The sequence below is a fragment of the Neopsephotus bourkii genome, unplaced genomic scaffold, assembly GCF_033783945.1.
Source record: "Neopsephotus bourkii isolate Nb327-2 ecotype Australia unplaced genomic scaffold, CSIRO-AGI_Nbou_v1 NB_168, whole genome shotgun sequence".
NCBI lineage: Eukaryota > Metazoa > Chordata > Aves > Psittaciformes > Psittacidae > Neopsephotus > Neopsephotus bourkii.
In genome coordinates this window covers 615,869-629,816 of record NW_026900684.1, presented here as the reverse complement: position 1 = coordinate 629,816, position 13,948 = coordinate 615,869, and the positions used below count along the sequence as shown (strand labels likewise).

The following is a 13,948-nucleotide window of genomic DNA, read 5'->3' as shown; positions in this document are numbered from 1 at the left end:
GTAGGCCAGGCGCTGGGGAAGCTGCCCGGGCTAATCTGCGCTCCCCAGCGACAGCACAGACGGAAGCTGTTCAGCGCCGCGCTCTCCTCGGGGCTGCTCCAGCGGCCGTGCCCGGCCCTGCCGGAAGCACCCTCGCCTCCTTCCCTTACAGGCCACCGCGCTCCCCCGGTGCAGGCCCCCCCCTCCCCCCGGCCCCACTCCCTCACCTAGGCCGAGCCACCCGTTTGAAAATGGCGCGCGGAGCAGCGACCGTTTCCGCCCCGTCACCTCAGCAACGGGGCACGCGCCCGCACCAGACCCGCCCAACAGCCGTCAGCCCCGCGGGACCGGCATCCCTCGCGATGAGGGGCGGGGCGAGGGCACGTCCGGCGGGGCGGCGACTGGGGGCTGTGTTGGTGGTTCCGTCGGAGGATGGTAACGGTATTAGTACTGGTGTCGGGGTTTAATCCGTGCTTCTGCTTCCCGAGCCCCTCCGTGCGCGGGTTCATTGTTTCTGTGGTACATGTTTCTGTGCTGTGCACATCTCAGCTCTGCCCAACAACGCGTCAGCTTCCTCAGGAAAACGAAGCCTTGAATCGCAGGCAGCTGAAGCTCCAGGGGGAGAAAAGGATTAAGTGAGATGGGAGCACAGCGCACAGTGATGCTACATCATGCTTACTAGAAATAAGGTGGAAGCATGGGCTAGTAAGAACCTTATGCAGTTCAGCAAGGAGAAATGCAAGGTCTTGCACCTGAGTAAGCACAATCCCAGAGTGCAGCAAAACCTGGGATCTACCTGCCGGGGCCGCAGCTCTGTGGAAAGGCAGCTGGGAGTCCATGGTGGACAAGCAGCTCAATGACTGAACAGTGTGCTGCAGAGAAAGCCAACAGGATGCTGGGTTACATTAACAAGGATATCACCAGCAGAGATAAATATGTCATCCCACACAGCACTGGTCAGGCCGTACCTGGAAAGCTGTACTGTTTTGTTCCGTGCTGTACAAAAAAAAGGTATCAACAGGCTGGTGGAGGTCCAGAGAAGGGCCACAAAGATCATCAGAACATTGGGAAGCCTGGGAGGAGAAGCTGAGAGAACTGGGTTTGTTCAGCCTTGATAAAAGGCAGCTTAAAAGCAGCTTAAATACTATTCCAGTATTTAAAGGGTGGGTACAAAGAAGATGGAGACTCTCTTTTTATAAGGAGGGATAATGGGCAAAGTTACTCCTGGGGAGATTCCAGTTGGACACTAGAGGAAGATTTTTCACAATGAGAACAATCAGCCATTGGAATATTCTCCCCAGGGAAATGGTGGACTCCTCAGTGTTGGGACATTTTTAAGATTTGGCTGGACAGGGTGCTGGGAAATCATGTCTAGGTCATGCTTTGCCTAGAAAGGTTGGACCAGATGATCCTTGAGATCCTTTCCAACCTAGTATTCTATGGTTCTATGAAGGAAAAAAACCACCACCCATGTGTTGGGAAGTAGGGCAATTCTACTTCAATGCCCAGAGACAAGACAATGGAAATAACTCTGCCTTTTTACCTTTTTGAAATAACACTCCACAGAAATAAAGAATCTGATTAACACCATTTAATTAAGTACTGTAGCCACAGCCACATTACATACCAGAACATGAATTCAGTATTACCACCACATAAAGTTCCACATTCATACTTTCTAGAACAAGGAAGGGAAAAGATCTGATAGCCTTTAATGCTGACATGATTTTCAAGATACAAAATATTAGTGAAAACAGTAGTATCTTTTTTGCATACTGTGAAGGTAGTGCTTACTGCTTTTAACAAGAGAAAGGATTATAAATAAAAGTATCTGAACATTAGGAGAAGGGGAAAACTACATCCGAAGTGTTTCACAGAATTAATGCTTCCAAACAGTACTTGAACAAATCCCTAAAGGTTTCATTTTGCCCTGAAGGACATCTGAAGCAGGAGTATAACTTGATAATATATATGGCAGTTAACTACACATACATCTTTTAAAAACAAACAGCATTTATAGTGTTTGATTCCCTTATACACAGCCACAATTTCAGCTCACTTCTCCTTCCCTTTCTAGAGGGCTCAATGAGACTGTGCAATACTGGAACAGTAGTCTAAAATATCCTGTATAGTGAATTCCATAGTAATTCCCGATCCAGGGTAGCAGCGAGCTATTAGCCCTTCAAAGTGCTTGTACTGCCGTATAAACTCATCTTGCATGGAATGCCACACAACCTGCCAAAGCAAGCAAACAAAATGTTGGCACAATACACTCTATGTGAACTACAAACCATTGGCTCATTAACTGATTCTCAGTTGAGGTGTCATTTCAAAACTAAAGCTTGCTAACAAAAGTTCAGTAAACTGAGTTGCTACATTAAATTTTTCACCCATTAAGATCTTTAATGTTTACATGACTCCTACCAAATTTGCAAAGCAGAAATACTGAAGAAGATGAGGAAGCTGTCCTGAAAGAGGTATCGCTTTTGTCTTTAAAGAAAACACCCCAAACCAGAACAGTGCCACTAATTCATGTTTCAGACTTTAAAAAGCTGTTAATACAAGCTCAACTCTTAAACTTACCATTTACTATAGTGAGAAAGTTTAGAGAGTGTAAGAAAAAAAATAATGTAACTATCAGAAAAAGATGTAAATGAAAGTATATTCTGCCACAGCGTACCAGCTAAATCTCCCATCAGGTTAATCGTTCATTTAAATAGAGTTCTCTCTACTTCCAGTATATATTTTCAGAACAGAGATTACCTATTAATGGTCAGCTAGAGAATCACAAAGGAAGTTTCATTCTGAATTCTACCACCAGAGTTCAAATCAATGTTACAAGTAGAATCAGAGTGGGATTACCAAAAACTCTGTTCACAATTCATGTTTTTTCAGAGTTAATGCTGAAGCTAGGCACTCCTCAGAATACATATGCAAAAGCAATAATAAAGAGCCTGTGTGTAAACAAAGGTTTTTTAAAACAAGGTTTTGAAGCCATGTTTTAGTTTACCTGAAGTAAGTTTTCTTCTTCACAGAGATGTTTATCTACTTTCTTGTAGAGATTATCCAATCCCTTCTTCACTTCCTTACCAGGATATTCCTTTATAACTTTACGAAGCTCTTGCTTATTAAAAGCCAGTTGGTAACTTACTTCCTCTTCTCGTATACCTTGTGCCACACGAGCTTCAACACCTTCAAAAAAATGCTAACAAACAGTAACATCATTAATGATTATCACAATCTGAACTAATAATTTGACAAGCATATGCATAGTTAAGTCTGGATTCTGCTTGACGACTGTTGTGGCTTCCAACCAGTTTTGTTTTTTAATTGGGCATGAAATAATGCTCAGCCATAAACATTAAAGCACAGCACAACAATACAGCACTCCACAAGTACTAGCATAAAACCAAAATTAATCATTTCTAGATGCAACCAAGCTTTTCTTTGCAACCTTGTAAGTAATACTGAAGCAGCTTCAAAATCCACAATTAATGAGGCTGTAGCCTGGGAAAATAGTGGATCTTTTGGATAAACTGAGTAAGCACCTGAATATGAATTTCTCAGCAGCATTTGTTTGTAATTGCCCTCTCTTCTCACTGCCCCTCACCCGCTGGCTCAACATAATAAAAATGGAGGAAAGTGTGCCTATGAACACACATGTAGAGCCACAACTTCATTTGAAACAATGCAACTGTTGAAACACAGTACAACTGTTTCAAATGGTCTGGACAGAAAGGAGTTAACTTTCTTAATAGCAGCCCACATGGTGCTGTATTTTGGATGTCTGTCTAAAACAGCGCTAGTAATGCACCAGTGTTTCTTGGTTATTGCTGGACAGGTCAAACCTGGCCAAAAGGCTATATTCCGTAGCATGTAACAACATGCTCAGCTGTAAAAATTAGGGTTAGAGGAGGGGGCAGGGATGATGTTTGGCTTCAAAAGCAGTTGTTGCTCAAAAATAGGTTGTGCATCGGTCTGCTTGTAGGAGGAGTGAATGACTGTTTTTGTACCACTTTTGTACCTCTCTCTGTCTATCCATTGATTAAACTGTCTTTATCTCCACCCCCTAGTTTTCTCACTTTTGTTCTTCCTATTCTCTCTCCTGTCCTGCCTGGGGAGAGGGGAGCAAGCAAGCAAGCACTTATTACATGGCAGCTTAGGTGCTGGTCAGTCAATGCACAAGTGGGAAGCATTTTAACTTTCAGAAAGAGAATACATCTTAGAATTTTCAGAAAATGAATGGCTGATATCCTGCTTACAGAAAAAGCAATGAACAGTGGGAAAATTTTGGTGGGCAGAACTACATCCGATCCTAAGTCAGCACTGACTTTAACTCTTAGTTCAGCTTCAGACATACCAAACTTCTCTAAAACTTTTCTTAGTGTTGAACAGTTTAGAAACTAGAGTAATTTTCATTGCAGCTGCGGTGGGCAAATTTATCCCAAAGCTCCCTATTACTTTTCCCCTCTCTTTTTCCTACCTCTAAACCACTTGCTAAAGACAACAGTAAGGTTTTGTCAGTTCTATTAACTGCCATGACAAATTTGGTTATTTTCATCTGAGACTGTTACCCTTATGAGTACTACTGCCAGGCATGCTTAAATCTAAAATAACAGAGATTATGATAGTGACAGAGAGATCGGATAGTGCAAACTAAACACTTGAGAAAGACTACCCTGTACCATTTAAATGTGTATAAACTCAAGCATACTTACATTTAATTTCTCAAGAGGCTGTCCGAGTGAGTAGATGACATAGGACTGAAGATGATCAGTGTATTTCTGTTTGGCTTCTTTTTTCTCAGCCTCAAGGCAAGAAATTTTCAAGCGAGAAAGTGTTGCAAAAATATGATGGAAGTTCTCCATCATGACCACATCTCTGGGTGTTTTCTGACTTTCATTGGCTACTTTCTCAACTGAAAGTAAAAGGAAGCAAAATACTTAATAATACCAAGAGGCCAACACTTACTATAGGTAGAAGTGTTTGAAAGTTTGCAGGTAAATGGAGAGGTAAATGGTCCCACCATTTTAAAAAACGAAGGAAAACTTTTCCAGAGGTCATTGGCTTGCATATATCTGCCCCTTTTCTCTCCCTCTTCTTTTTTTTAATGCTAAATAAAACCAGTGGAACAAGGGTGTTGCTGTTTTTCAGACTACAGCTGGTGACAGGAAGGACTAGAGCTACCTGCTTTATCAAGCTAGGACACAAAGGACTGAACGTGCCAAGGAAGGGTCACATTCATAGCCAGAACTCAAGTGTTCTGCACTTCACACGGTTGTGAAGATGAATGGTATTAGGACCAAATGCCAGGGATCCCATGCAGATTTATCAATTCATTTATGCTACACTTGGGGCAAAAGACAGGAAACTACTTCAGATTGAGTGTGCCACGTTGCTGCATCTACTCTCTCCCTCCACTTCCCTCTGTCATAATGTAAAGTCACTTTACATGTGTGTACAAAGGGAAGTATCTACAGTTTGCTCTTAAAAAGCATATTATGATCAGAAGGCTTATATGTGTTCTCCTACAAATAACAGAGATAATAAAAATTTCAGCACATGTATCAGTCACATGGCTTGCAAAAGAAAGTCTTAAAAAGAAAAACCTGTAACTTGGAGCAAAATTATATACACATTGGAGGAAGCAATCATTTTAGTTACTATGACAACCTCAAAAGACGTACCACTGACAAAAACAGCTCTAATAAGTTTTATGTATGCTTTATCGAGATCTCCTCGTCGTTCTGCATTTTTGAAAATCGATTCAGCAAGGGCTGCAAACTCTTCAAATTCAGCAACAAATGGAAGGATCCCAACTTTACTCTTCTTTGAGATTTTTACTTCATCCATCTGCTTCATTTGATTGCTCTTAAATTTAAAAGAGGAACAGATGTTAGACTCCAATATGAGTCCAGAATATACAGCAACTAGAAAAATGCAGACATACTGAAAAAATTGACACTTATTCAAACACAGAAATAATTTTATATTTCAGTTAATACATCTGCTCAGTCTCTCTCCCTTTTTATCCTCAAAAATTTCCTAAGAAATAACTGGAAAGAAAACAGAAGATGGGCAAGCAAAATCTTCTGGCTTTTCTTCTCCTTTGTCTACTTAGTATTAGGGGAAAAAGAATAAAAAAAAACAAAAAACCCAAACTTACCCATTTTCATTTTATAATCTAACAAGGAACTTCCATTTTCTGATTCAGCCAAGCTAACAATTCCTTCTGCTAGAAGAAGTTTCTTTAATCTTCTACTGATATAAAATTTCAGTATAATACAAATAAGTATCAGAATATTTTAAGCATTGAACTGATCAAGAATGGTCAGTCTTACTCTGGTGGCCTAGAGTCAAATTACATTTATAACAGAAAGATATACAATAAGAAGTTATACCAGCAGCTACATTTTCACTGAACTTGCTGTATTTTATATAATGGTCATACCATATTAGCAAAAAGAAGTTTCTGACAGTGGAAGCTGCCTCTGCTACTGCCAAAAGATTTACCTTTTTGTTTAAACCAAGTTTTTGTTAGAGGTTAGACAGAAGTAACTGAACACACGGAATAGATGTCTATCTGGCATACTATGCTCAAAGGGGAAAGCAAAATCCTCCTAAGTTTGCGATGTTTTGTTTTGGAAAGCAAAAAAAAGGCATAGACCAGTAGTTTATTTGACTGACTTCAATAAATAAACTGAAGTTTATTTGCTTCAGTTTGTTTAAATAAACAAATAAAAATGTCAACTACCTCACAGCAGTGAATGAGTAGTCATATATAGCTAATTATTGAAGAAAACTGGAATGGAGAGAAAGAAGAAATACAACGATCCATTAGTTTATCTTTTCTGAAGATTTGGCTAGTAGAAGAGCAATACTCATTTTCACTTCAAATTAAAAGCAAAACTTGAGCTATAAGGAAAGGAAAATCAAACTGGGTAGAAGTGAGTTTCCTGTAATATTATAGTTAGCTTAAAATAACTAAAGGACTTACAATGCATTTATCAAAGTTCCTTTTGACAGTCACCAAAACATTTCCAAGTGTTGTGCTGAGAAAGGAAGCTGGGTCCACATTTTGTGCTGTCCATACATGATGACTCATCTTAACTAACATATAAAGGGAGTTAAAGCTATCGATCTTGTCCCCCAGTGCTATAAGATTATTCAGCTCAGGTTCAATACAACGAAATATTTTTGTCATCATTTGTCGGATCATGTCCTTCCTATTAAAAATGCATAAGATAAAAAAGATTACTTTGACAGTTTATGAGGCTATGTTACACTCTTTGCTAACATTTTGAGGATAAATTTATTTATTGCTATAGTAGTCTCATTTGAGTTCAACAAGTCTCATGATTTTCAGAATACTGGTAAGAAAGAAAATGCCAATGCTACACAGTAAAAATCAATAATCCCAAGTATAAAATATTATAAAAAAGTGTTTTCTGTGTGGAAGTTGCCACACACACAAACTCACAACTTTGCTAAGCATATTTTCCAAAGCACATTTTACATATTACAATGCCTAGTTTCACTTTGCAAGCTAATAGAGAATTAAGTGCCTTTTTTATAAGACTACAGACAGAAACATCCATCTATGCAACTTTTTAAATTTACTGCCACATTCAGTGTCTGGGCACACATTAAGAGTTCAGTACTAACTTTCACTAGAAGGGAACAATTTCGATTATAGAGAAAAAAAACTTTTATGCACGAAATAAATTCACATGTAGGCTCAAGAATTAATAACAAATTGCAGCAGCACATACTCAGACAATATTGTTTGTGGAACACCAGAAGTGTATGAACGAGATAAAGTTCCTCCATCCATTTCCTCCGCTTCATTCTGTAAGAACAACGAATGTATATAAAAGAAACTAAAAGCTTGTCTCCAATTCTGTATTTAAGTGATAAGTATATCTGACAAAATCAACATAATTATCAGCCCCCATTCCACAAGTAGCAATTACAGGGATTTGCAAGGTTATGGTAGTTTTATGGTTGTGTTCCACCAAATCCAACTCTGTCCACAATTACTACCCACTGCATTCCTACACAGCATGATGAAGTGTTTACTGTGATCTTAGGAGGAAACAAAGTCATGGCAAAATAAACGTGTCAGTCCTTCTTTAATAAATTTTGTACTGGTCAGCCAAAAATAAAAGATTCTGCCAGCTAATGGAGTAAAACAAGTTACTGATCACCTGGATCACATAACTGCCACATAAATTCAGGAGTTATCTTTTAAACAGGTCTTTTATGAGGCCTGATGGATTACTCTGCCACCGAAGTAAAAAATAAGAGTCATACCGTTGCTGTTCCTGAGATGCTCTGATGTTGCTGTAGTTTGAAAAATTTACTAATGAAGTCCTGTTCTGCCAGACACAGAGGCTCTAGTTCACTTAATACTTGCTCAAAAATCTAAAGAAAGCCAAATATTTTATCAACATACCAAATAATATGAACAGTTAGTAATACTAATTTTAACTGTTTGTTGCCTAAGACTTTATACTTTCTATCTTCAGTAAGCTTTACAAGACTAATTTCTACTTAACAGAAATGGAAACAGTTTGTACTGGTATCTGCATCTTCAACATAGTCCCATCTTATCCATATAACACAGGGAAGACAAGAACTATCTATGTTTTTCCACAACTAAAAGTTTTCTAGCCACAGCCTGAGGAAGGACTTCTGTGCTATAATGAAAACATTCATATTTTACTAGTAATTCACATTTTACTAGTAAATCACTGGTTCTGCCACCCTCTTTTCTGCCTGGGTTGCTGAGAGGAAGAAGACAAAATACAAGCCTCAGGGAAGAAAAACAGGTAAACCATGTATGTAAGAAGATAACTGCCCAGTAGAAAAATTTTCCATATATCTCTGCTACATAAACCAACAGCAAGTTTTGCACTGAAACAGAAGCATTCATTACAATTTTTAGATTTAATCTAAAATGAAACACTATTTTGGCAATAATTCATTAAAATAATTGAAGTTTATTAATATGAACTACTGAAATTGTAAGTCAGGTGTTAGACATGCTTCTAATCTGTCATCTTTACACCACACAAGATTTACTCCACAAGTATTTATAGTCACAGTCATGTGTTTTCTATGGGTGTGAGATAAAAGTCAGAAGTTGAAAAAATTAGCACAATACCTGTACTTGTATAAAGTTGTTTTTTAAAAAGCTATCATTTGAATTCTAGAGAAGTTGCTGATACAGATGTGTAATAACTTAACAGTTAATATTGTTTCATAAAATATTTCCTCCCAGAAAAAGACTGAGCAAGGGGCCATGCTCAAGTCCTGGCTAAAAGAAGATCATGCTTTCTTATCTTTCACTTTTGCTAATATACTGGCAAAATGCAACAGAACACATGAACATCTGTATGGATAAAAATAAAATCAGTTGGATAATCCATCAGTTCAATTGCTATTAGCTTAAAAATGTGTATTTGGCCTAAAATTATTAGACCATATTGTATGCTTTAAAGATCACGTGCAGCATATAAAATACCTGGAATCTTATAATGGGAGAATAACACTCTGATCTACATATTTTTTAGAAACTGCCTTTTTTTAGATGTGTGGTGCATACAGAATTTGAAATTTACGTTTTAAAATTTAAGCAGTACAGATTTTTATACAAGGATAGGCAAGATGCTTCTGTCTTGGTGAAATGCCTAGCTCCTACATTGTGCAAACTAGGATAAAAGAACAGAAATACATTGACTTGGTGTGTATTGGCACCGTGCACCAGGCAATGAGCCCACATACGGGACAACACTTCTAATGCAAAACCTGACAAAAATTCTATGCAACATCTTGCTTTACCTTATCAAATTTTGTTCTATCAGCCACATCAAGGTCAGAGGCAGACATGTTTCCCATATCCAACAGTGAGGATGACTGAGACCTACGGTTTCCTGAACTCTGAACAGAGAGTTTATTTAGGCTGGAAGTAGACCCAGTCAATTTTCCAGAACTTCCATGAAGACCTGTGGAATAGACACTATGAAGGAGGGAAGCAAAGGCAGGATAAAACGTTCAAGAACAGTTCTGTTACAGAATGCAGGAGATCAAGATTTGCTAGTAGTCCTACATTAAAATCAAACAACTCCATTTTTGTCTAAGCTGCAAATGCTTTTGCCATAAACACATTATTTTCTCCTTACAAGATAAGTGAAATACCTCAGCAAATTTCAAACTACAATGTAGCTACATAAGCACTCATTGTAAAGTATGGAAAAAGGTATAAAAGGAACAAAGCTTTGAAATCCAGGAACACTGGGATAGATAATCTCCTTGAGAATTTGAAAGCAAAGACCAGTTATGATCTTTGTGAATGTACTTTGGGCAAAGGCTGACAGAAGCAGAAGAATTAATTCACAGGATTGAAAGCATTAAAGAGCTTTATATACACAGATACACTTTTTGTTCTTTCTGCTGTTAATCTTTTTGTCTACATGGCTTGCTCCAGCTATTTTGCTGGACCTACAATCCTATAGTAGTCCTGTTGTTAATGTTCTCCCCTCCTTTTGATCATGATTAACATACAGATACTTATTCCTGATATTCTGGGGCCTTCTCCTAGGTGAGCAGCATTTTTACTTTTTTTTCCCAATTTTTCAGAAATGTTGGAACAGGATGGAGAAATCTAGTAACAAGACCAGGAAATCATCAATATTTTGACCCTCATGTAAACTTTTGACATCTCAACCATAAAGAAACTTAAAAGCAACCCTCTCATTTAACTGCTATGTTGGCATCTGACCTAAGGACACAAGGCAAAGTCTATAGATCTAATAAAAGTTGTTACCTCAACCTATTGGAAGAGTTAGAAAACTAGGACAAGCTCTTAGGCAGAGACATATTTTCTATCAACCAGTGGCATGGGGAATCCAGAAGTTGTCGCCTTAACCTGCAAACCTCCTCTACTTCTACATTGGGCTATTTTAGCCATGCTTCATTTTTGCTTTTCAAAACCAATGATTCTGCTAATGCTTATTTCATTCTGAATGGAGTGCTTCAGTGTTAGGTAGATTTTCCACAATGCAGCACTTCATCTTTACATTGACACACGTGCATCGACAATACCAACTAATGCAACTAGTTATACTCACTCTCAGTTTCCTGTTTGACAGCACTTTCTTTTCGAGGCAGTGTAGCTGGGATGGATTAGGTTGCAAGCATCAAAGACAAAGACAAGTTAAAATGCAGTTTGCACAAACCATGCACAAGATGCAAGTTAAGCTCTAACTGGAAAGAAACATGCAGAGAACTATAAGCAGCAAGTAACTACATTGCAAACACATTTAGTTGGAGAGGTACTATTCTAGAAATTCAGTATCTAAGCTACATGGAAAACAAAGTAAGTTTCTAGGTAGTAAACTTTCCTTTGTCTTACATAGTATGTACAAAAAACATTTTTGGTAATGTATTTAAGTCCTCCCAAATTCAGAAGTCCATTAAATTAGGGCTCTGTTTGTCAGAGTTAAATATTGCAAAAGACTCAGTTTCCAAAAAATCTATCATCATATTGATAACAGACATGAAATTAAGATGTACTTACGTAATTTTGTACTGAGTCAGAGATATTGGCCACCTCTTCAATTTAAAAAGCACGCACCAATACTGCAAAATCATCTGCATTGACAGTAAGACTGGCTAACCCTTTCTGTGGTTCGCAAATCAGGATGTTTACATAGAGAATACATCTTGTGTATTCATGCTGCACCAAAAAATGACGACTGCAAATTTGGAGAGGATGAAAACAATAAATACATAGGAAAAAAAAATTTACAAGGTGGATTTTATTTTTCCTGGTTTTCGCAGAATAAAACAGTTTCCTCAAGTGGACTTTAGTGTGAAATTTAGGGTAAATAGGCATTTGCAGTAAATAGAGAATCCCTAACCAGTGAAAGCCATTTGCATACATACACTAAAAGCAGTATGTGGTATTAAGAAGATATGAAGATGGATGCTACAAGCTGCCCAAAATGGAGCAGGCAAGCAGAACCTACTGTAATAGAATGAGTAAATACTTCAAAATGCCACAAACATGTCTTAAATACCAGATGTTCTCAAGTAGGCAACACTACTTACAGTTACAATGTCCAAGTGCAAAAAATTACAGCCTGTGTTTTTGATCTTGGAGGTTTTGGCAGTTTTTGAATAAAAAGGTTTAGGCCTGATCTATTTGGCGTATGCATCTCATGCATTGGTCCCACTTCTTCACCATCCTCAATTTCCAAATGCATGGGACTATATTAGAGAATGTGAAGAACTGCAGGCAAAGATCAGGCCCTGGACAATCGGGGGAACCACAGCGGCTTTCAAGAAACCACAGCATATAAAAATATGACAGTAGTAGTACTCTTTCCCACATTGATTTTTATGGTATTTAAGTATCAAAGTCTTGGCTTCATCAGAAAAGAAGAGAAAAGAAAAACAACAACAAACTACTTAAGACAAGTGTGAATGCTCACGACCCAGATTTTTTTTTGCCATAAAAATGCAGACAAAGAACCTTGCAGTAGCACAGAATGCCAGAATTCTCCCAGCATTGCCTCTGCATTTAGGGCATTCAAATAGCAATGCTATTCCCAAAGCACAAAAAAAAGGCAAGAACACACAACACCACAGCTTGGAAACAGGTCATCTTTAGTGTCTGAATGCAACTGGAGCATTATGGATCTACACTATTCCTTAAGTTTACTACTAAGAAGTGATGTATTTTGAATTAATGGACAACTAGTAATAGTGCAACCACTATCTTCAACATAGAAGCCTTTGAAATTACACATCATTATAAGCAGTTACAAAATAGCTACATTTGCACATATACACAACAGAAGACTTCTCAAGGTGCAGCCCTTATGCTGGTGCACTGAAGGACCTCTATCTCCAAAATGCCTGATCACTCCCTAACATTTACAGAAGTTAGGAAGCTGCTGCAAAAACTGTCTCCTCACAAATGCAGATCAAAAAGAAGTGCCAAAATAAAGTGTTTATAGACTGGTTTAGAAATTAATTTCTATTAGGATAAAGTGGGGTTTTTTTCCCTGTAGTAAGACAGCTTTTCAGGATTCACAAATTTATCTGTTCTGACAGTGCTACATTATGGCACCACTTGCTGTCCAACAGCTTGCTAAATTATCTTTCCAGCTTCCCCTCCCTCAGTCAAGCCTCACCACTCTCCTGCTTTCTTCCTTTCATTTCTTTTTTCTGTTCTCTACCATCAAACTCCAAAGCTTAAGTTCAGGACCCAAAATAAGCTTGGCAGAACTCACTAGTTAAAGCTGTAAATCGCTTCTGAATTTAGAATTTGGAAACTGGTGAACTGTGGCAAATACATACATTTTAAGCATGTTTTGAAACCAAGCAGTTTAAAATATAGAAAGCCAATATATAAATGCACCTGTAACACTGTTGCTTTCTAAGTATTTAAGTCATTTTTTTTAAAGCTTCATTACCATTCTTACACTAGACTGTTTAATCCTAGCAAGAGTACATACTCACTTAAACAGAAAGACCTACAAGTTAATGAAGTATGAAATCTGGTCTCAGACTATAGGTAATTCCCACTGAAAAGGTAATGAAATTGACAGGTTTCCTTAGGCAGAATTTGTATTAAAACTAGCTTCTTCAAAATCCATTCAAAACTTATTAAAAGCAAAAATGACAGCAGAAACAACACACACACGTGCTGCTCAACCTTCCTTGAATTACAAAAGTTGATTCATCAAATCTGTTCTACTAATAAAGTAATAAAATATGGCTGGTAGTTTGTTAAAAAGTGAGTGTAGACTTGAAAATCTGACAAATATCATATTTTATCCTTTTGCCTTGACCAGTGTCACAGATTTCAGTTGTGGTACTTCAGCCTTGTGGAAGTCAGAAGTTTACGAATCATATTTTTCATCCAACTTCTTCGACCTTACCAAAGTAAACAATTTTA

At 38.0% G+C, this 13,948-nt stretch overlaps 2 protein-coding genes across 10 annotated transcripts in view; both read right to left on the bottom strand.

The window, feature by feature from the left end:
* The window catches only part of CEP135 (centrosomal protein 135), a 39,455-nt gene extending 39,163 nt beyond the window's left edge, over positions 1 to 292 (bottom strand). Inside the window, exon 1 of the mRNA XM_061370537.1 lies at positions 207 to 292. The gene's annotated coding sequence lies outside the window, so the exon portion shown is untranslated. The remainder of the gene's footprint in view (positions 1 to 206) is intronic.
* A 1,263-nt stretch (positions 293 to 1,555) lies between these two features.
* Positions 1,556 to 13,948, bottom strand: part of EXOC1 (exocyst complex component 1) — a 32,957-nt gene continuing 20,564 nt past the window's right edge. For 5 of the 9 annotated variants that reach the window (XM_061370583.1, XM_061370576.1, XM_061370605.1 and 2 more), the window contains 9 exons: positions 11,112 to 11,156; positions 9,823 to 9,986; positions 8,293 to 8,403; positions 7,752 to 7,828; positions 6,977 to 7,205; positions 5,667 to 5,850; positions 4,698 to 4,897; positions 2,990 to 3,184; positions 1,556 to 2,214 (listed from right to left, as the gene is read on the bottom strand). In XM_061370583.1, the coding sequence (XP_061226567.1) occupies positions 2,062 to 2,214; positions 2,990 to 3,184; positions 4,698 to 4,897; positions 5,667 to 5,850; positions 6,977 to 7,205; positions 7,752 to 7,828; positions 8,293 to 8,403; positions 9,823 to 9,986; positions 11,112 to 11,156 (1,358 nt within the window). In that variant the 3' untranslated portion in view covers positions 1,556 to 2,061. The remainder of the gene's footprint in view (positions 2,215 to 2,989; positions 3,185 to 4,697; positions 4,898 to 5,666; positions 5,851 to 6,976; positions 7,206 to 7,751; positions 7,829 to 8,292; positions 8,404 to 9,822; positions 9,987 to 11,111; positions 11,157 to 13,948) is intronic. The other 4 variants (XM_061370596.1, XM_061370622.1, XM_061370641.1 and 1 more) reach the window with 2 other exon arrangements.